The sequence below is a fragment of the Sebastes fasciatus genome, chromosome 3, assembly GCF_043250625.1.
Source record: "Sebastes fasciatus isolate fSebFas1 chromosome 3, fSebFas1.pri, whole genome shotgun sequence".
NCBI classification, from domain to species: domain Eukaryota; kingdom Metazoa; phylum Chordata; class Actinopteri; order Perciformes; family Sebastidae; genus Sebastes; species Sebastes fasciatus.
This window is the reverse complement of record NC_133797.1, coordinates 37,558,741-37,579,098: the sequence shown is the minus strand read 5'-3', so window position 1 is coordinate 37,579,098 and position 20,358 is coordinate 37,558,741. Positions and strand designations below refer to the sequence as shown.

General features: G+C 40.2%; 1 protein-coding gene and 1 long non-coding RNA gene across 13 annotated transcripts in view; one reads left to right on the top strand and one right to left on the bottom strand.

The window, feature by feature from the left end:
- The window catches only part of LOC141765002 (uncharacterized), a 228,867-nt gene that overhangs the window by 126,095 nt on the left and 82,414 nt on the right, over positions 1-20,358 (top strand). The window lies entirely within an intron of this gene.
- pnpla6 (patatin-like phospholipase domain containing 6) overlaps positions 5,205-20,358 on the bottom strand; it is a 38,232-nt gene continuing 23,078 nt past the window's right edge. For 3 of the 12 annotated variants that reach the window (XM_074630748.1, XM_074630752.1, XM_074630749.1), the window contains exons 26-37: positions 20,061-20,179; positions 19,667-19,823; positions 19,406-19,522; positions 19,196-19,265; positions 15,887-16,003; positions 11,752-11,868; positions 9,258-9,406; positions 8,901-9,053; positions 8,347-8,463; positions 8,142-8,229; positions 7,687-7,832; positions 5,205-7,054 (exon numbers count right to left, since the gene is read on the bottom strand). In XM_074630748.1, coding sequence (XP_074486849.1) covers positions 6,980-7,054; positions 7,687-7,832; positions 8,142-8,229; positions 8,347-8,463; positions 8,901-9,053; positions 9,258-9,406; positions 11,752-11,868; positions 15,887-16,003; positions 19,196-19,265; positions 19,406-19,522; positions 19,667-19,823; positions 20,061-20,179 — 1,425 coding nt within the window. In that variant the 3' untranslated portion in view covers positions 5,205-6,979. The remainder of the gene's footprint in view (positions 7,055-7,686; positions 7,833-8,141; positions 8,230-8,346; positions 8,464-8,900; positions 9,054-9,257; positions 9,407-11,751; positions 11,869-15,886; positions 16,004-19,195; positions 19,266-19,405; positions 19,523-19,666; positions 19,824-20,060; positions 20,180-20,358) is intronic. The other 9 variants (XM_074630750.1, XM_074630753.1, XM_074630755.1 and 6 more) reach the window with 5 other exon arrangements.

Here is a 20,358-nt window from a genome sequence, read left to right as displayed (position 1 = left end):
CTTGTGTTTTGGGGTCGTATAACATATTTATCCATAGTCAGTGTATTACCTACAGTAGATGACGATCGGTGCACCCCAAGTTTGGAGAAACAGACAGGAGTAGCAGCACGGGAGCAAAGCAATGTACTGTTTTGGACGGGGGCAGCAGCTAAACGCATTTTAGACACCTAAAAGAAAGGCTCACCTAAAAAAATCTGTTTAAGTGTACGCTATATTTAGAATAGTTTCTGGTGGGGAACTGAACTGAAAGTGAACCTTATATATGCTCTTCAGTTAAGTTCCCCGTTGGAAAGGGCAGTCTGACGGCAAGATAAAGCGTTGAAAATATTCTAAATATAGCGTACACTTAAAAGAATATTGTTTTTTTTTTGGTAAGCCTTTCTTTCAGGTGGCTAAAATAGGTTTTGCTGCCGGTCCCGTCCACAGCAGTACATTGTTTTGCTCCGGTGTCGGTACTCCTGTCTGCTTCTCTGTCATCTACTGTAGGCAATACACTGACTATGGATAAGTACCTCATACAACCACACTTCAAAACACCCGAACTATCCCTTTAAGACGTAGCAAAATAAAACATGAGTCATAGTCAGGTGCACCGTCCTTATCTGCAGGTTCAGCAAATCACTCAGATACAATTAATCTCCACCTGAGTCAAGGTCATAGCAATGACAACAAGAATAACTTCATCAGTATTACATAACAATACAAACAGTAGCTTCATATAGCTCTGTGACTCTTTCTTGAAATTTACAGAATTTCTCAAAATCCACTTGTCTACTGTTTGTTGGAATCTGTCATATTCACTTTAACGTGAAATGTAGACTAATTTAGATGATATAGTTTTCATTTTAGTTGTGCATTTTCCCTTTTTAAATATTCTTAAAGATGTAGCTGATGTCTTTTGACTGTGGAGGCTGAGCCATGCGGTTCTTCCGGATAAACTATGACACTTAGTAACTTAATATACCTATCTTCTTCTTAACAAATACAAGCCTAGACAGACGACGTGTATATGGGATATACGGTGACATTTCCTGTCAGAAATTACAGATGACACATTTTCACATTTGAAAAGTTCATCGTTCAAATTACATTGTTTTTATGTACACTTCTCTGTAGATGTGCTTCTGTGTGAAGATATGTTAACTTTATATACCATACAGTACTGGTCTTCAAATGATTTTTACTCTGTAAGTTTGTGCTTTACATGAAAATGAAAATGAAAGATCTCCACTGTGTGCTGCTGCCTGTTAAAGGATGTTTTTGAGGCACCCACAAAAATAATTTTGCCTAAAACTGAACAGCGATGAGTTTGCAGGTATGTCTATATACTTTCCACTGATGTTTTTTTACAGTAATGATGAAAGACTTCCATCAGAGCACCATTACAACTCCATATTAGGTAAAAAGGAAAAGGGTATGTCATCACACGGGTATGTTCAGAGGTTAGGGCTTTTCTAATGGAAATAACTACCAGTGAACACCTGATAATGATCATAAAAGCTGTGAGCTCAGTCAGGTGCTTCGTCTTTATCTGAAGACTGACAGCAGTTTATCAACAACAAACGTACATAATCTACAGCAAGCTCTGCAAAGGTTTGATGCGATTACTTTATTGATCCGGTGAAGGAAACTGTTTTATTAGCTCTATGGAAATGTGTCAGTCCACCACTTTGTTCCAGACTGAAATATATATATAACAACTATTGGATAACGTTCAGACATTCATGGTGGTCAGAATGAATCCTACAACATTTGGTGATCCCCTAACTTTTACTCTAGCACCAACATGACGTTGATATTTATGTTTTTCAGTTTAATTTCTCAATAACTATTAGATTGTTTACCATGAACTTGGGTTCAGAAATTCCCCCTCAGGCTGAATTGTAATAACTTTGGTGATTCCCTGACTTTCCATTTAACGCCATAATCAAGTCAAAATTTCAGTTTGTCCAATATTTTGGTTTATTACCAAACATAGACACATAGACATAGATGCCGCATTGACTCCTGGTACGCCAACGTGGGCCATATTGGACCGGACGAAACTGCCTTGTAAACACATACAAGTGAACGGGGGAGCTGCCTTTTTTCTGGATAAAAAGCACTATAACGTCTACATTTCTCAACCGATTTCAATGAGTCATTTTATATTGAAATGTTTATGATCTACGAGGAGTAACGTTAAGTTAACGTTGCGATTTTTTTTTTTTCATTTCCCAAAGATTTTGGTGAAAAACTGTTAAATACGTTAATGCTTGAGGTTCATGGTTCACCGATCTGTCCTTCAATATGGTGGGATTCAATCAATTATTAGGTAATTATTAAAAATTAGTACCATAATATCACATTTTCTTTGAAGCATTTTTCACATTATCAACTGTTCAAGTTAACGTTACATCTTTACAAAACGTTTGCTTCCGTAACATCAGATAAGAGTTAGCTAACGTTCATTATTGATAGCTGATCAATATAATTTAATGTTAACTTATTGATGTTTATATCCAACATAATATCCTGTTTAAAACATGAAATATACGATATGTATTAAAAACGCTATGTGTCTAATATTGCAATAAATTCAGATAACACATAACTAATATTATTATACTAATATTTATTGTTACCATTATTTATTTATGTACTATCATTTGCCTGTTATTCTGATGGCTCTTAATAATAGTAATTGCAGTAGCAGTGTTAGGGGTAGCCTATAGATTGATAGATCGTTAAAACGGAGGAAGACATTTCATTGTACATTATATTATATTATATTATACTATACAGGAATCTCTCTACAAGTATTAACCTTAAAAAAGGAGAATATTGTCTTGCCTTGTCTTGCCCGGTCCAATATGACGCCCACGTTGACATATCACGCAACGTGCTGAAGCGTCCAATGCGGCGTTACCAAACACCTGCTACACATAATGACATTCCTTACCTGTTTTGTGCTAATTAGATCATTTTACCAAGCTAACACGCTAAACTAAGATGGTTTACAAAGTGTCACGGCACAGGTACAACTAAAACTATTTGTTTTAGGTCTACATACATTAAATGTTTTGGTTGTCAACACATGAAACAGGTGCAGACCTCACCTGAAACCTGAGACCAGGTGAGCTCGGCTAACGTTAGCTGCTCCTCTACAGGTCCTCCGGTTCTCCGGTGTGTGTCGCGGCTCCCGGTCCTATTCTCCTGTTAACCACCGGGCGCCGGGCACCGAGCACCGAGCCCGGCTGGTTTCAGTTAATTCAGTTAAACAGATAGAAGCAGACGTGAACTAACATATCTAACGGATAAAAGGCTCATCTTTCATTCATTCATTCATTCATTCATTCATTCATTCATTCATTCATTCATTCATTGTCTGCTCTGCTCTCCCCTTTTCTTTTTCTACGCTCACTTTCCTGGCACACTCAGCAACCAATCAAAACTTTATGCACAATAGCTCAGACAACTTTGTGGCTGGACGTTTGGTGTATGTGTGTGTATATACTGTATATATATATATATATATATATACATATATATATATATATATATACAGTATATATATGTATATATATATGTATATATGTATATATATATTATATATATATACATATATATTTGTGTGTGTGTGTATATATATACACATATATACACATATATATATATATATATATATATATATTTGTGTGTATATATATATGTGTATATATATAAATATATGTGTATATATATGTGTATATATATATATATACACATATATAAATATATGTATATATATGTGTATATATATATATATATATATATGTATATGTATATATGTGTATATATATACACACACACACAAATATATATGTATATATATATTTGACCAGGAATATTTCAAAGGAAACATTGGAAGGACCCCTGATTTGTCTTTGTGTTCAACTCTTGGGCTTAACTCCTGTGCTTGTTTTATGCATGTTAGTGCCCTAGATGATGATGATAGGGTGTACTGTCCTAGACCTCTAACAATTTATCATTATTTATGTTTATTTACTTTATTTATTTATCTATTTTTTTTTTTACTATGACTATTTTATTTTATTTGTATATTTGTGTGTATTTATTTATATTTATTTTTGTACACTTGTTTTTTTGAGTGCCCTCTAGGTATTGTCATGGGTGGGATATCTATCAGTCCAAACGTGTTTGTGCAGTGGATTGTCAGAGTTGAATTAACAAAATTCAGAAATAAACTGTTTAAAAAAAAAAAAAAAAGAAACTTTATTGGTTTGGGAGGCCAGAATGTTAGCATGTTGAAGTTAGCATTTAGCTAAACGCTCCACTGTGTTTTGTTTATTTGTTTTGCACAATTTCAGACTATACAACATAACAAAAAAATAAATTAATAATATATAGTGCAGGAAGAGGTAAGAAAAACCCACTGGGCTTATCTGAAGCCTGCACCTAGAGACTAGATTAATATGTATAAATAATATGACTACATAATAGTGATAACAAAACAATTAGGACAAGATATATATAATAACAATAAAAATACAGTAAATATATTAAAAAAAGACAAGCGTGTGTGTGTGTTAGTAGTGTATTGTTAGTGTTTGTGAGGAGGATATTGATTTAAATATCTATAAAGACTTCTAACAACATTGTGAGTGGGGAAAAAAAAAACAAAAAAAAAAAACAGATACATGGACAACATGGGGAAAAGCAATTACAAGACAGCAGATAAATGACTCTTTAAGCGACTTTTGAAACTTTTGACAGTTGAACAGTTTATTGATAGATGTGAAAAGGTACTCCATAATTTGGTTCCCCTAAATCTTATAGAAAATTGACCTCTACTTGTTAATTTTACTAGTTCTACTAGTCACGCTCCACTGTGCGTGTTACTGAGTGCTTCAGCCTCACAGGCTGTTCTATCTATTTTGGGTATCAGTTATCAAAATGTGGTTGTTTCAAAGCAGGAACCAATATCACCATACAAATTAGAATAGTACGTCATATCTCCTAACTACAAACTTGGTTTGTTTTACTCTTTGATGCTGATTAATATGCTTTAGTACTTCTAAAAACACTAACAGCATGTGACTTTGACTTGAAATACCAAAACATGGAGGGATTTACATTTGCGTTGTATTTGTATTTGTATGCACAGCTTTGTGACATAACATGCATTAAAAGGTATAAGAAAGAAAAAAAAACTCCACATAACATACTGCATATTATATTTATTTTCCAATATGCATATTAAATTATCATCTCTGTTTTAATTCTTTACATTCCCTTGGCATCTCAAGGTTGGTAATTAGTAAACCAAACATCTTCTGAGCAAGGAACTTCAAATATTTCAGTGCAAAACAGCTAAAGCCAAGTTAATTAAAATAAGATATAAGACACCCCCCACCCCCCAAATAATAAAAAAAAAAAAGCATAATTTTTTAAAGAGCCAGTAGTTAACACGTATAAATAAAACAAAATGAATTTTAAGTGAAGAAACCCTTTTTTATTTAGGTTTAGGTTCCCTTGTTTTGCAGCAAAGCATCAACTTACAAATTTCCACCTCATATACATATATGAATATTAACATTGTGTATATTATATTATAATCTTGTTACAATCTACAAGAGGTCCATGTTAATCAAGTGTTAATAGTTACATGAGGTGAATTTCTGCCCATCTGAAGTACTCAGGGTTCCTGCGTATTCTAAAGATTTAAATTACTGTACAGTCTCAGATACGCCGTCACACACACCTTGTTGTCCAGTATACGCAGCAACCTTGAGTACTGTATGTGTGACCTCGTGCGAGCAGAGGCGGGCACACACTGGTTTGTTGTGTAGTGTCAGTCAAATGAGCGCTCTCTTATCCACAGTCACTGTGAACGGATCGAACACTGGTTGAAAAGGCATCGGCTTTATCTGGGATCATCTCAAACAGAACGGCTGAAACAATAAATTTGAAACGCAGATACACTGAACTCATCTCATTCATCCTTAAATTTTCATTACACATTTTCTCCATCCTAGTCTACCTAGAGCGCCTCAAGCTCCCTCTACTCTATTCTGAGTGAGTTTTAAATAAATTAAATTAATAACACTTTACTCACTGGTCCATCTCTTTTCTTCTGTCCACACACTTTTATCTACTAAATTTAATTTAAAAACTTTCTACATTCATCCATCCTCGTTCTGCTCAAAAGTCTACTTTGGCGTCTACATGAATATCTATTCCTCCTACAGCTTCTCCTTCCTGACTCACTGACTGACATCTAAATCTAAACGTACATACAGTAACTCTTACTAACTACAGCTCTATTGTATGTTTGTATTTCTTACTTTTCTTTTCAGTGTCCTGCTACTATTTCAACAAATCACAGCAAACAGTCATCCCAACACACAGGCAACATGTACACACTCATCCGAACAACCGCACGCTATAAATTAAAGGGCCGCGTAATAATTTAAATCGTCAATAACGGAGTGCAACGAAGACGTGCCAACATTAGAGACACACGTAAAGATTCAGAGACACAAACTTTGCCATTTGAAACTGAGAAATAGGAGGGTGAATTGGAAGATTTTAGCGTCCCTGTTTTGTTGTGTTGGCCCGTTTTTGGCAGGTTTGGGAGTTGGCAGGCAGGGATTCTGGCAATGGGTCGGTTTGCTGTGAAAGTGATGAGAGAAACCGCCGGGTGGGGTAGACCGTTCTCATTCGAAGCTGTACATGTAATCATGTTTGACGTTGGGGTCAGAATGTGGACAGATGAGGCCAGTGTGTGAGAGCGAGGAGGAAGCCACTCGATGCGAAGAAGGTTCCACAAGTTAGAGCACGAACGATTTCCTGCAGAAAAACAAAACCAGTATCTCAGAGTTTCAGGAGCTGCAGGAGCTGAGCGTGGCGTCCAGGTCTCTGGCCTTGACAGTTTATGGACCCCGGAATTTGGCCCTTGGTCTTGTTTCAACTCCCTCTAGTCCTCCGTGGCCCTCTGTCAGCAGTCAGAGACTTCGGAGTTGTTGGAGTCACTGGTGAGTTTCCTGCGTTGTCTCACAGATTTCTCCTCATCCTGCACAAAGACAGAGGAGAGTTGTCTGTCTGGAAATCTGTCTGGAGCCACAAAACATTTGAGCATTGTGATGAAGGTAACACCACTTATAGTCTAAGTATATAGTACTTAAGTCTAATGCAGTGAGGGCCAAAGTGCAAATGTACTACGGAGTATTAGGGCCACATTGAGGGAAAAAAAATCTGAAGCTTGTGGGACGCGTGGTCCCCTCAGATTTAGTAGCGCCACGATTTTGAGTACTTTTTTCCTCTCCGCCGTGTCTCTGGCTCCAAACAAACTGAAACATGATATAGCGTGCGTTGCGTAACTGTCGGAGAGCATTAATAAGAGGAATCGATAGACACGGAGGCATGAGATGCCAAGAAATCAGACATCTACGGTTCTCTATTCCCATCACTAGAGTTTTCTCTGTCTGCCAAAGTGGCGGATGGCCTGACGATTTCACCCGCCACTGCCAACAATTGTGCTAATTTCAGATCCTGAGTGTAACTGACTGACTAAATGTTATAGGGATGCACTGATATATCAGCCGAACATCAGTATCGGACAATATTCAACCTTGTTGACGGCATTGAAGAAGAAACTGCATCTAATATGGATCGGTCACATCATGTTTGTGTGTGTGTGCTTACAGTCTGAAAGACCCCATTCTGGCCCCACTCTCCGGGGGAGTGATCCTCAGGGTCCTCTGCCTCTTCCTCCTCTTCCTCCCCCTCCTCCTCTCTCACCGTGTCCATCCCGTCTTCCTCATACTCTGTCAGACAGTCCGACTCCTCTGCTGAATGGAAAGATTTAGAGGAGATATTACAGAGAGAATTTATCGTGTGACTGACCGACCGGGTTTAGATAGCACCCATAAAATATCTGTCTAGGTTATTTCAATAAAACAGACCAGGTGAAAGCCGTGACCCCTTATTTATCACACTGATAAATCCGACATGATCTTGAAGGTGAAATGTGCGTCTATAGGAGGAGACACTCCTGCAACGAGGACTTTAAACATGTGTGCAAGCTGTGTAAAGAATACTTCAACCATTATAATAGGAATCATTTGTAGATAATAATGATTTGGCAAGTGGTGGTTTACCTTCTGCCGCTACGTAGGTTTGGACCGGCTCTATCCTGGACACGATTTCTGCGAGGTCAGTGAAGTCGGCTCCTGGACAAGTGCAGGACTACGAGACAAAAAACGATCGTTATATACTGGCGTAATATCGTTGATGGTGAACATGTATGTGTAGTTATACATCAACCATATTAAAGCTCATTTGTGGTGTGTGTGCTGTACGTACGTCAGTTCTCTTGCTGTCGTTGTAGTCGGCTGAGCGGTGGTCCTTCAGCATGTTCTCGATGATGTCGCCTCGGGCCCAGCCAGTAAACAGCAACTTGCCGTGCTGGTAGCCCACATCCTGAAGTAGTTTAAACACAAACACAACATACTTTTAATAAAGCAGAAAGACACTTTTTTTAAGGGAATGCATTACAACTATGAACATGATTATGATGTATTTTTGCATGCACTTTGTAGGATCATGTTACACTGGTTTAAAGTAAAAATGTTCCCTTATTTGCCGAAGCCCCCTGCATTCATTGACATGAATGCTGCGTCTTTATGCTATAGTGCTATAATAGTTATATATCTGTCTGAACATGGCTGTAGCCTTCAAGACAAATGCACACGGAGTGATGCCAGAGTAGCAACGTCCTCTTTGCAGAATGAAGGTTAACACTAACCGCCATCAATACGACTGGCTGTGTGCCCTCCTTTGCTTGCTGTAATTAAATCAAGGCTTCGCATTCAACTTATGTAATGTATAAAAATAGCAACGTTTACGAAGCAACTCACATAGATCTCGTCAAACTTGCCGAAGTCCATAGTCTTGAAGCGGTCGATGGGCGGTCTGATGTACTCGCAGTAGGCGCTCTTCTTCACCACCTCTAACTGACGTACGCATGACACGTAGGCCAACCGAGACTGGATCTCTGCCATGTCTGGCACCTGCGGAAGAGGGATGGTGTAAGAACCAGAAATCACCGCTAACGCCAACAGAAATGTTTCTCAATCTGAAGACCCCCCCCCCCCCCCCCCCCCCCCCCCCCCCCCCCCCCCCCCCCCCCCCCCCACTGCTACATATTGTACTCCTCTATACGTTAAGAGTCACCCAAAGTTACCGGTGCCTTGTGCTACCAACCCGTACTGTACCTTTACTTTCTCTGCCCAGGGATTGATTCGTTTCCATAGCAACCACCAGCCAGACAGGGAGTCGCCATAGTTACAGAGGTCGGTCTCATCTTGGCTACCCACGTCGATGGCAATGACCGTCCTGGCGCCCATGTTCCTTGCAATGTCCGCTGTTGGACGCGTAGCACACACACCAGCATTCACACACAGACGCACAACCAGCACAGACAAAATCCAGCAGCAGAGATGGTGAGACAACGGATTCTGTGTTATTAAGCTTGTCTCAGGATAATACCTTCATTTTAGGAGCCACAATGTTCAGACTTACACCACAAAAATGTTATTTCCTAAGTGGTCAGACTCAGAGGATTTATGGCCAATTAGTGACACAAAACACTGTATTTGTTATTTTTTTGGCCAACGAGCACAGGGCCGGAGGTCACGACCTTTCTCATTGACTTGCTGGCATTAAAAACAGAGTGTTGGGTCAGTGAGCATTTTTGTGGTGTTGAGCCTATTCAAAGACAAACAGGAAGCCATCCCACAAACCCCAAAGCACTGATCCAGAGTGCCAAGAACAACTAGAGAAATGCAGCTGATGCAGCACAAACTCTTCAGGGAGAAGAGTCAGAAATAAAGGAAGTTGAGTTTTTCTTTTTTCTTCCTTTAGTTGGATCAATCTTTGGGACCAGAAAGCACCATATTTCACAAACCTCAAGAATGAAATAATAAGGTATGGTTCCCATACCAAGTAGAGAATTACAGTAGCTCAGTTCAGAGCTTTGTGAAATACGACTGCGTTTCATCAGTACAGAGTTCATTCTTGACGGTAACGACACAGAGACAGACTCGGGGGGGAGTTTTCATCTGCGCACCATAATGAAAGCTGAAAACTGTTTGTGTCTTACTTCTGTAAAAAATTACAGGGAATTTGGTTTTTAAAATGCTTTCAGGTAATGAAGATGTATTTAATGGTCCGCAGACAAAAAAACATTTCCTCCCCTCTTTATTAACAGACTCCACTCATTGTTCCTCTGGCTGAAATGGAAGCAGATATTGATATTAAAATGAAGCTTCAGTATAATGAACAAAATGCTTGTAGGACTGGGCAATATGGTTGAAATCATTACCGCAATGTTTGTATAATAATCCAATAGAAAATAATCAAGTTCAGAGCAGAACTGTGTTCCACTGTTCTGCCTTACATGAACTCCTCATAAGTGTAAAACTTCAATAACTCATCTTGTTAGTTTTAAACTACTTTGAGTTATTAATTTGGACAACAGAATGATAACATGATATGATCACATCACCACAGTATGATTCCACTGAAAGTCAATAAATTTAATTACTGCCCAGCTCTACAGAAAAGTGCTCATTCTTCGACATGAGGGGAACCAGACTTTAACCTCAAAGCAGACCGGTGTCTTATGGCATCAAAAAATAGCAAAATCACGCTATGGTTTCAATGTCAGGAACTTGAAAATCTTTTTTTATTTTAAATTTGATACGAGTGGTCATCACTCCCCCCGTTTTTAACTCTACACCTTTCTGACACCGGGCTGTTTGACAGACAAATACCACATTCTCCTATTCAATGTGGTATTAGTTTAAGTGTAACCGTGTCATTTTATACACTTGAATCAACTCTCAATAGAATTGTAAATGCTGACTTTTCCCCATCAAGTAATACAGAATATTTCAGGGTTTGATACGATTGTTTACTCACTGACCTCACTCAGTTTTTATTGTTATTTCTAAAAATGTGGTTGAATAAAGCTGCAGTAGGCAATAATTCTTTGGCATCATTGGGTAAAAAGTCCATAATAACTTTTCAGCATATTGTAGTTCAAGTGTTCGGAGAGAAAACTAGACTTCTGCACCTCCTCATAGCTCTGTTTTCAGGCTTTAGAAAATCTATAGCCCGTGACGGGAGACTTTGACCAATCACAGGTAATTTCAGAGAGAGAGAGCGTTCCTATTGATTCATGTTTGATCAGCGCTGCCTAGTTTGACCGTTTGATCAGAGTTCGTGAGTGATTGACTCGTTTCTCTCATAGACGGATGTTGGACAGCAGACTCCAGATCAGCTCTGATTGCTTGTTTTCCTCCGGTCTGTAAAATCTTGCAGATGCCGTTTGGAGCACCGGAGGACACAGAGGCTCATGATTTTTTTCAGATTACCTGTCTCATGCACTACTGTCAGGATATAGTGACCGTATTATTTATCATATTTGCTCCATTTCTACCCACTGCAGCTTTAATTGATGGTTTGAACCTCCTCAATATTCAATATTCAGACAGGGAAAACTCAGCACACTCCTCCGCTACCACCTGACTTCCCTCCATTAGCATTAATACATACTTACCCAGCCTATAAACAACTTGATTAAAAGCCCTCATTATAATCATCCCCCATCCCTCACTCCACTCCCCCCCTCCTCTGGGGGACAGGAATTTGGTGGACTGTGGAGATTGTGTGTTGGCGGGTTGGGGGGGTACCAACTCTACTTGCCTGGCAGGTTGTTGATGTAGCCACCGTCCATTAGCAAGTTGCCATCTTTGGGGTCGCAGAGAGGCGGCAGGTACCCCGAGAGGGTCATGCTCGCCCGCACATAGCGCCACAGAGAGCCTGACACACCAGGGAGGGAAGTAGGGAGGAGGAAGGGAGGAGCAGGGAGGGGGGGGGGATAACATCTCAATAATGTTTGCTAAACGTTTCAGGTTAGTGTCGACACAGAACGCAATCCCAACATCAGAGGGAGGTCGGACAAAGGAAGGTTGCCGATCCCCTGCAAAGGCTAGGACTGTGGTTCTGCCCACCTTTAGCCTCTGCTGTACACCACTGCAAACCTCATTACCTTGCACAGAGACCCTGTGTGACTTGTGCGTAAGGTAAAAAAGTAAATGGCAACCATCACAGAGCACCAAGGCTGTCTGGATCTCCAAACAGTGTCCCAACGACACCGCTCTATGGCACGATGTGATTGTGTGAATTTGCTCCTTTTCTAAAGCAAAATCAACAGATACTGAATATTCAAGCGGAAACCAAATCACCATCCCCTGAGGAGGAGGAGAAGTAGGAAATATTGTAATGGACTATGGCAAGCCGTTTTAACATTTAATAGCTAGACGGGAAATTCATTACAGATATCTGCAACGTCATTTTGCCCAGTGAAAACTCTAATTCAAGATATACGTAATGACATTAGTACGATTCAAACTACTTTTACTATTCATGTGTATGGGGTTTCTCATTACGGATGTCTACAACCGCAACTGAATTATGACTAATATACGTAATTCCAGTTTCAGATATCTACTATTTAATTCTGTAATTCTGTATTTACGTCAGAAGGAGGCAGGATGAGACGGGAGGAGGAAGCTATTCAGACATACTATTGGCTTATAAAGTGTGTCTGGAGACAATAAATCTACAATACGCAAATCTACCACAACTCTCTAGTGAACAAAGCTCTCGTTTGCCACAAATACCTTGATGATGAGCTCTTTCTATTTCATGGCATTTTCTAACTATCTGATCCACAACGGCCCCTGACCGCTCGTCTCACAGCCGGCTGAACATAGAGACCGATGTTATGTGACCAGCTCGGAGGACGGCTCCTTTTGAATAAAATGAGGTTGTAGCTTGTTGTCTACCTCACTACGGTTAGAAAGAGCCCTCGTTTATGTTTTTACAAAATGAGTTATTGATCCGGGAAGTTTGAATCTGTGAATATCTGTAAAACTTTACCGAACTATCCAAGTTAGCAAAAGCTTCTGATGACACTGATCAGATGCTTTGTTGGGCCGATATCCAATGGGAAGCCTTGCACAAGCAACGTCATGCACAACAATTCTGACTAGTTATAATGACGTTTGAGATATCTGTAACTGAATTGTGTTATCTTGAATAAGAATTCGGACTAGTTACAATGTAATTGTAGCTATCTCTGATGTTAATTCCAGACCAGGCTTAGTTATCCATCCATCCATCCATCTGCAACCGCTTATCCCGTTAGGGGTCGCGGGGGGGCTGGAGCCGATCCCAGCCGACATTGGGCGAAGGTGGGGTACACCCTGGACAGGTCGCCAGTCCATCACAGGGGCTTAGTTATTAAATGTCAAAACGGCTTGCCATGAATGGACCTACTTTAATTGTCTACATGTCGTGAGAAGGAGCGGCGGCAGATGTTGTGACAGTGTTTGGAGATCCTTCACCGTGAACATGGCAGGGAGGCACCCAGCCTGCCCAGTCCTGCAGCTCCAGCTCAGTGCCAGCAGGGGGCAGGAGCAGGACGGGTGCTGCATGGGTTGGAAGGATAAGGAGCACCACAGAGGAAAGCGAAGGGGTGCATCTGTGCGTGGAGTATATGTGAATACTGAGGAAGAATCATTTTACTGAAATATGACTTTAGGGGGATTACTACCACCTACAGCTTTCCATTTGTTTGCTCTCGATTTATTGGAACTTTATTCTATTTGTACGGGAGCTACAACAGCAGGATCCAGAACACATATTCCTGAATAATAAAAAAAAATATATAGTAAAACAAAAAAAGGTAATACATGCCATCAATATATATTTATGAGAAATATATGGATTGGCTCACAGTGTTTAACACTGGCATGCACATAGAAGCAAGCAAAGCCAGGGGAGAGGACAGATGCTGCGTAGGAGAGGCTGGACATGTTCCTGTAGGTGGAAGGGATTGAAATGAAACGGTAGCAATTTCACAAGGACCTCCTCGTGGGGAACAAGCTGCAGTTCGGTCCGAAGGACAAGACACATTTAGGCCCACGGATACGCACAATGATCCACAACAACAGACGGATGCGATGTTGACATGGTGCAGCCATTCACTAGCTCCAGTGTCACCTTCAACGCTATCAGCTTTTCTTTAACCCTCTGAGACCCTGAGTAGACCACTATAGGTTTTTTTTAGGGGGGATTGCAGCTCAACAGTAGATGTCACATAGAAGTGGTGTACATCATCTGAAAGCTGGGAACCTGAAGATTAATTTGAGATGCTGCTCAGCACTGTGTGTCCAGTTGTTCCATTCATAAATCAGAAATAAACATGAATTAATGAATTATCTAAAAATAAGTGTGAAAGTGTATAAGGGTTTAGAACATTGTGATAGAAGTATATGGTGGCCATTCTCATGCTCTATTATGTCTCATAAGTTGTTGCAGCAATATGGGTTGAGACCATTTGTTACACAGATTTGGTGCTAAATTTAACCATTTTTTCACGAATCGATAAAAATGATCAATAATTCCTCCAAAGTACCACATTAAGACACCAAGACCTTGAGGAACACCATAGAAAAAGCCTTGCTGTGATTTGGGATCAAAAACTTTTGACATTTTGAGATTTCTGCAAGAATTGCATTTTTCGGCGATTTGATGCCGTGCGCTTCATCCTCTGAATGCTCTAGGTCTGTAGTTTGTGGCTGTAAAGTTTCATGAGGCTGTGATTATCCTAGAGGTCACCACAGGTCATTTTATACAGTGAGGTCAAGTTTCAAAAAATTGTCTCACTACAATGAAATGGCTACTATGAAGACTAACATCATCACACATGAATACAGTTGGGCTCATTGGATCCACAAGAGTCTCAGCTTTACTGTGATACCCAATTGATGTAATTCAAGACTGTTTAGGGACCCCAGTATGCAGAAATATTCAAATACACCATTTTAGAATAGAAAATAACACATTTGATGTGATGCATTAAAAAAAACTGCATGTGATTATCATAAAGTGGGCATGTCTGTAAAGGGGAGACTCATGGGTACCCATAGAACCCATTTTCAGTCACATATCTTGAGGTCAGAGGTCAAGGAACCCCTTTGAAAATGGCCATGCCAGTTTCTCCTCACTAAAATTTAGCCCAACTTTGGAGCGTTATTTAGCCTCCTTCCCGACAAGCTAGCATGACATGGTTGGTACCGATGGATTCTTTAGGTTTTCTAGTTTCATATGATAGCTAGAAGATGTAGCTTCATTCTGATAGAGCATCTGAAAAACAGTGAAGTCAGTCTCAGCGGGTCTCAGGGGGTTAATCAAAGCATGCTGTACTGCCTGGTCTCACACTGAAAATCCAGCTAAATCCCAAGTTTGATTTGCATCATCCAAACTGAGCTACCTGTTAGTAACTGTATATCAAAATAAGCAAGTACATTGGCACTTCCAAGCCACATCCAAAGGTCTGACAAATGTACATAGGGGGCCAGAAGTAGCAAGACCATCATGCATCTCTCCATGACCCATGGATATCCAGACATGTGTGGGCAAAACCTCACATCTTCTAAGAAAGTGAAAGTGAGCGGTTATTGTCAGAAGTGGACCAAAGCCAACTGGAGACACCGTGCTGTGTGTGTGAATCAAAAAGCCAATTGGAGTTAAACGAAGATGAGGCACTGGTTGCATCAATCCTAAGACACTATATAGTGGATTTAGTCTTTCCTTCCAAACCATGGGCTCCCAGTGTCCACCTGGTCAGGGCGGGGTTAGTGACGAGTGAGAACTCGGGAGGGAGAGGACGAGAAAGAGGAGGAGGGGAGCCGAGTGGTTGAGTGGCGACTTGGGGATGGGATGGGGGAGGAGAGAGGAGGTTTTGGTGAGCGGCTGTTTAAAATCTGACCTGGGACATTGTTAACATAGCAACCATCCACAAGCAAGTGGCCATCCTTGGGGTCGCACAGGGGAGGTAAATAGGGGGTGTAGGAGGCGCTGGCTCTAACGTATCGCCAGACGCAACCTGTCAGGAGATGGAGATGGAGAAGGAGGAACACATCAAATATGAACCGGACTCAACGTCACAGATGGAAATAGAGAGCGAGAGAGTCACAGAGAGTAAAGAGACAGAGAGAGAGAGAGAGAGAGAGAGAGAGAGAGAGAGAAAAGAGTGCTGAAAAAGAGAGGAAGAAGGAGGGAGAGAGGAAGAAATGCCCGCGACATAGAGAAGAAGAGTGCAAGACGCTGCCAGGAGCAAGACAGAGAGGAAGGGGAATACAACGTCAACAAATGTACTTATCCCGACGGTTTCTTACCAAATGCAGTATATTCTAGAACAAGGCCAATTTCAAATAAAAGCATACTTTACGGACAATTATATTAAGCTATTCGTAGGCTGATTAAGGAAGTATGGTACCAAAATATCAACATAATAACATTTACTAAAAACAGCACTATTTATAGTAGAATTAAAACCAGTCTGTGATATAGATGACAACAAATATGTCGGCTGAATGACACCAGATTTATGTAAATTATCTCTATAACCTAAAAACAGTGATGCAAAGTGTGTTTCATGTGTTCATTAAGCATATTTAAAAAAAAAAAAAAAATAGTAGTAGCGTTGTTAGAGGACTGGTCCAACAAGCAAGGTGGGAGGAAGACAGGCAGAGACAGAAGATAGAAAAAGAGCCCAAGGGAGGCAGAAGGAGGCAGAAAGAGAGAGATAGAGTCCGTCATTTCAAGAAGTGCTGTTTGGCGTTAAACTAGTAGACTGAAGAGAAAACTGCAAGCGAAACTGGACTGAAGGTTTTTACAGGAAAGACTTGCAATTTGTGTTTAATTTTAAGTTTTCTCAGCCTTTGTAGTTTTTCCCTCACTGGATCTAATGATGACACTGTGTACCTTACACCCGTCAAAACGGCGTACAATTACTCTTTTTTTTTTTCAATGACAAGAGCCAAAGTGACAGAATAGTATCACACTAGCGATGTTTGACAAAAAGCACACCAGAAGAACTATAGAAAGCACAGAATGGATGGATGGATGTATGGATGAGTGGTAGAAGCAGCGCGGGATGTCGTTAAGGAGCAATAAGGGAAAAGCAGCGTGAAGTGTTCTGGATCCTACATGCTGACGCGGACATGGGAGGGGAGGAGGCAGCAGCAACTAAAGAAGTTATTTTGTCTATGGCGTAACCTACAGATGGGCAGCTCTGTGATGTCTCTCTATGTGCACTAAGAACCTGACGTAAAGGATCTACAGGACATAATCTGGGAGCTTTAGACACAAATGTGATGGACAAATAAAACAATGAAAAATCTAGACAGCTTTTTCAATGAAGTGTATGAAAAGGAAGATGTTAAGAAGAAGTTTAATAGAAACAGAAAAAGTAAATCAAGATGTAGAAACGGTCAGAAAAATGGTAAAAGATTGGAAAAATGAAATTAAGAAACTGAGGAAAGAAATAAAGAAATGAAAAGGGAGGAAACTAGTGCAGTAAAAGTGAGAGAGGCAGATGATGTGAACAGTGAGGCTTTGCTCCAGCAGTTAATTCACATACATGCCAGGATGCAAACATAAGCAAATCCCTCAAATCCAGTAATCAGCCTGAATTATAATAATTCAAAACGGTGCCTTTACAATGAAACTAGCAATGTCTTCGTGTGATGGTGTACAAACATGGCACACTGGATTTGTGGGGTTCCTTTTCAGGCTAGGTCTACTTTAACTAACGTTAGTGATGGTGCATTTCTTACGCAAGTCAAACAGAACAATTATTTCAGTAAATACAGACACAAGCATAGAAACATCTACACAGTGTTTTCTTTTGTACATGTTGAGTGAAATCTCCGTTGAAGCGCTTGGCCGTAGCATACTCCAAACCAGATTGTAACTGGCACGTTTAGGGAGGCAAAATAGTGGGTTTTGGGACTAAAATGAAGTGATGTATTTGGCTTTGAAGGCTGCAATGTTTGCAGGCTGGCCGCTCAAATTTATCTGGGTCATTTCACCGCTCCCTAACACACTGGTTCCCAACCTGGAGGTCCCGACCCCCACTAGGGGTCGCAAAAGCAAAGGGAGTCGCGAGGCCTTCTTGATTTTAAAAAATATATATAGTTGGCTTATATCTCAGCATTTCATTCATTCTAAATGAAATTGTTATTTTTTAAAGTTTGGATTATTATTTAAGATATAAATTTAAAAATTTGAAAAAATTACACAGTACAGTAAAACAACCGAAGAGCTAATAGAACAATGGCGTCAGGGAGAAAGAAAACACAGAATTTGTAAAAAAAAAAGCCTGTTAAGTAGGTATGATTGTTAAAAATTCGAGAAACAAAATAAATAATATAGAGATTTGTTTTAAAAGTTTCTAAAATAACTAAATAAAACTCATCTCTGATGCAATATAATAATAATAAAATAAATAAATAATAAACAGGAAATAATCTGCTAAAAATTCCTCCAAATTGCTTGTTTTACACAAACGCAGTAGGCCCCTACTGACCCACATCTATGGTGCTTATATTGACTGATAGCGCCTATTTAATGGCCGGATAACAGTCGAATCGGGTGCAGCGTCGTAGTAACTACTTTGAAATTTGCTCAAAGTGTCGTATTCAACAGCAGTTTGAGAACACACCATCTTCAATTTGGTTTGGAGTATACAGTAAACCATAAATCTGAGGGCATGCAGTCTTGTCACTCTAGATGTTGCAAAAGCCAGTTAAATTTGTGTGTATTGCCCCCAAGTTGTGCCTACAAATACAATATTTATAGACTTGTTCTATAAAAGATAAAGAAAAATGCCTAAAGTCACTTCTGAAATTAACTGAGTGCAACAGCATTATATATATATATACATCATATATCATATTCACATAGGTAATAGCTTTAGTTACTGTGCCATTTTACTTCTGACTGGCTGCTGCGAGCATTATTCTACCACTTAAATACTTCCTGAAACATGAATCGATGATAATGCCAATTTCACACATTAGTTCTTTGTCATTCAGCAGTATTATTGATTGAGCGGTGTTAAATGTTGCCTATTATTGTGTATGTCTATCTGTGTTTGCTCATCCAAAGCTATCAAATAATGTATTGTACTGACAAACACTGTAAAAGTACTGTCATGTAGAAAAGTACTGTCTTACTAGTGATATGATAAAGAGGGGTGGCGGCCCCTGCAGTCAGCTCAGCTGTCACTTACCATCCTGGTGAACACGCATGGCCGAGGCCGTGATGTCAGTGGTGACGTTGAAGTATGGCAGCCACAGGTCCTGGGGGAACAGGAGGTATATTTCAGTGTCATAAACCTTGTTATTATCATTGTTGTTATTATTATTATTATTATTTCTCCAGTTCTGGCAGACCTTCTCTATAAACTCAGAAAAAATGACTTTGTGCCTCGATCCCTCACCTCAGCTTGCTTATCCTGGAACACTTTATAGATGCTGGTGTTGAAGGCAGAACCGGAGAACATGGAGGTGATGGGGTAGGTCAGGTCCAGGACTGTTTCGAATACTGAGTTCATTGCCTGTTGAGCAACAAAATACAGAGAAACCGGACACAAGTCAATTGTTAATCACCTAATCTTGTTTGAAACCATAAGACCTTGAATATGTACATACGGGCGAGACAGAAATGACTCAATAATGGCTATAAATGTGTGCTGCTGTACCTTGGACCACTCTCTGGCTCTCTGTTTGGTTCTGACGGCGCTCCTCTCCTCAGCGTACAGTGCGCCAATAAATGAGCCGATTGAGGTCCCGCCCACTATGTCTATAGGAATCCCCGCTTCCTCCATAGCTTTGATCACACCCACATGAGAGCAGCCTCTGCATGAGGGAAAACAAACACTGGTCAGGTACACTAGATGACTTCACGGGTTGTAAGCCGGTACTGAGTGGTACAAAATGACTTGAGATGTTCCTTCAAAGAGTACATTTTCATCATCGGAATTTAGTTTGATAAGACAGGTGCACTAAAAAAATCCTTACAAAACACCAAGACCTGTAAGACACAACGTGCTCTCCACATGTCTGTACAGATAGTTATGGCTCAGCCCTGCTCACCTGGCTCCGCCTCCTCCCAGCACCACGGCGATGCTGTTTCCAGTCAGGACTCGGGCCAGCCGAGAGAAATCACTGTGCCTGTCTGCCGTTTTCTCAAACACTTTCTCGTATACCTCCCTCTGCACAAACAGAGAAAACACACATGAAAATACAGCAAAAGCAGCAACTTTCCATAAAAACAGCAACCAGGACCAGTGTTCTTGCACTTTTTTCATTGATTTACCAGACCATCATTTCATGATTGCACTCTTAGTTTAAAGTTATGAAGGAGTTAGAATTCCACTGTCCATACTGGGTA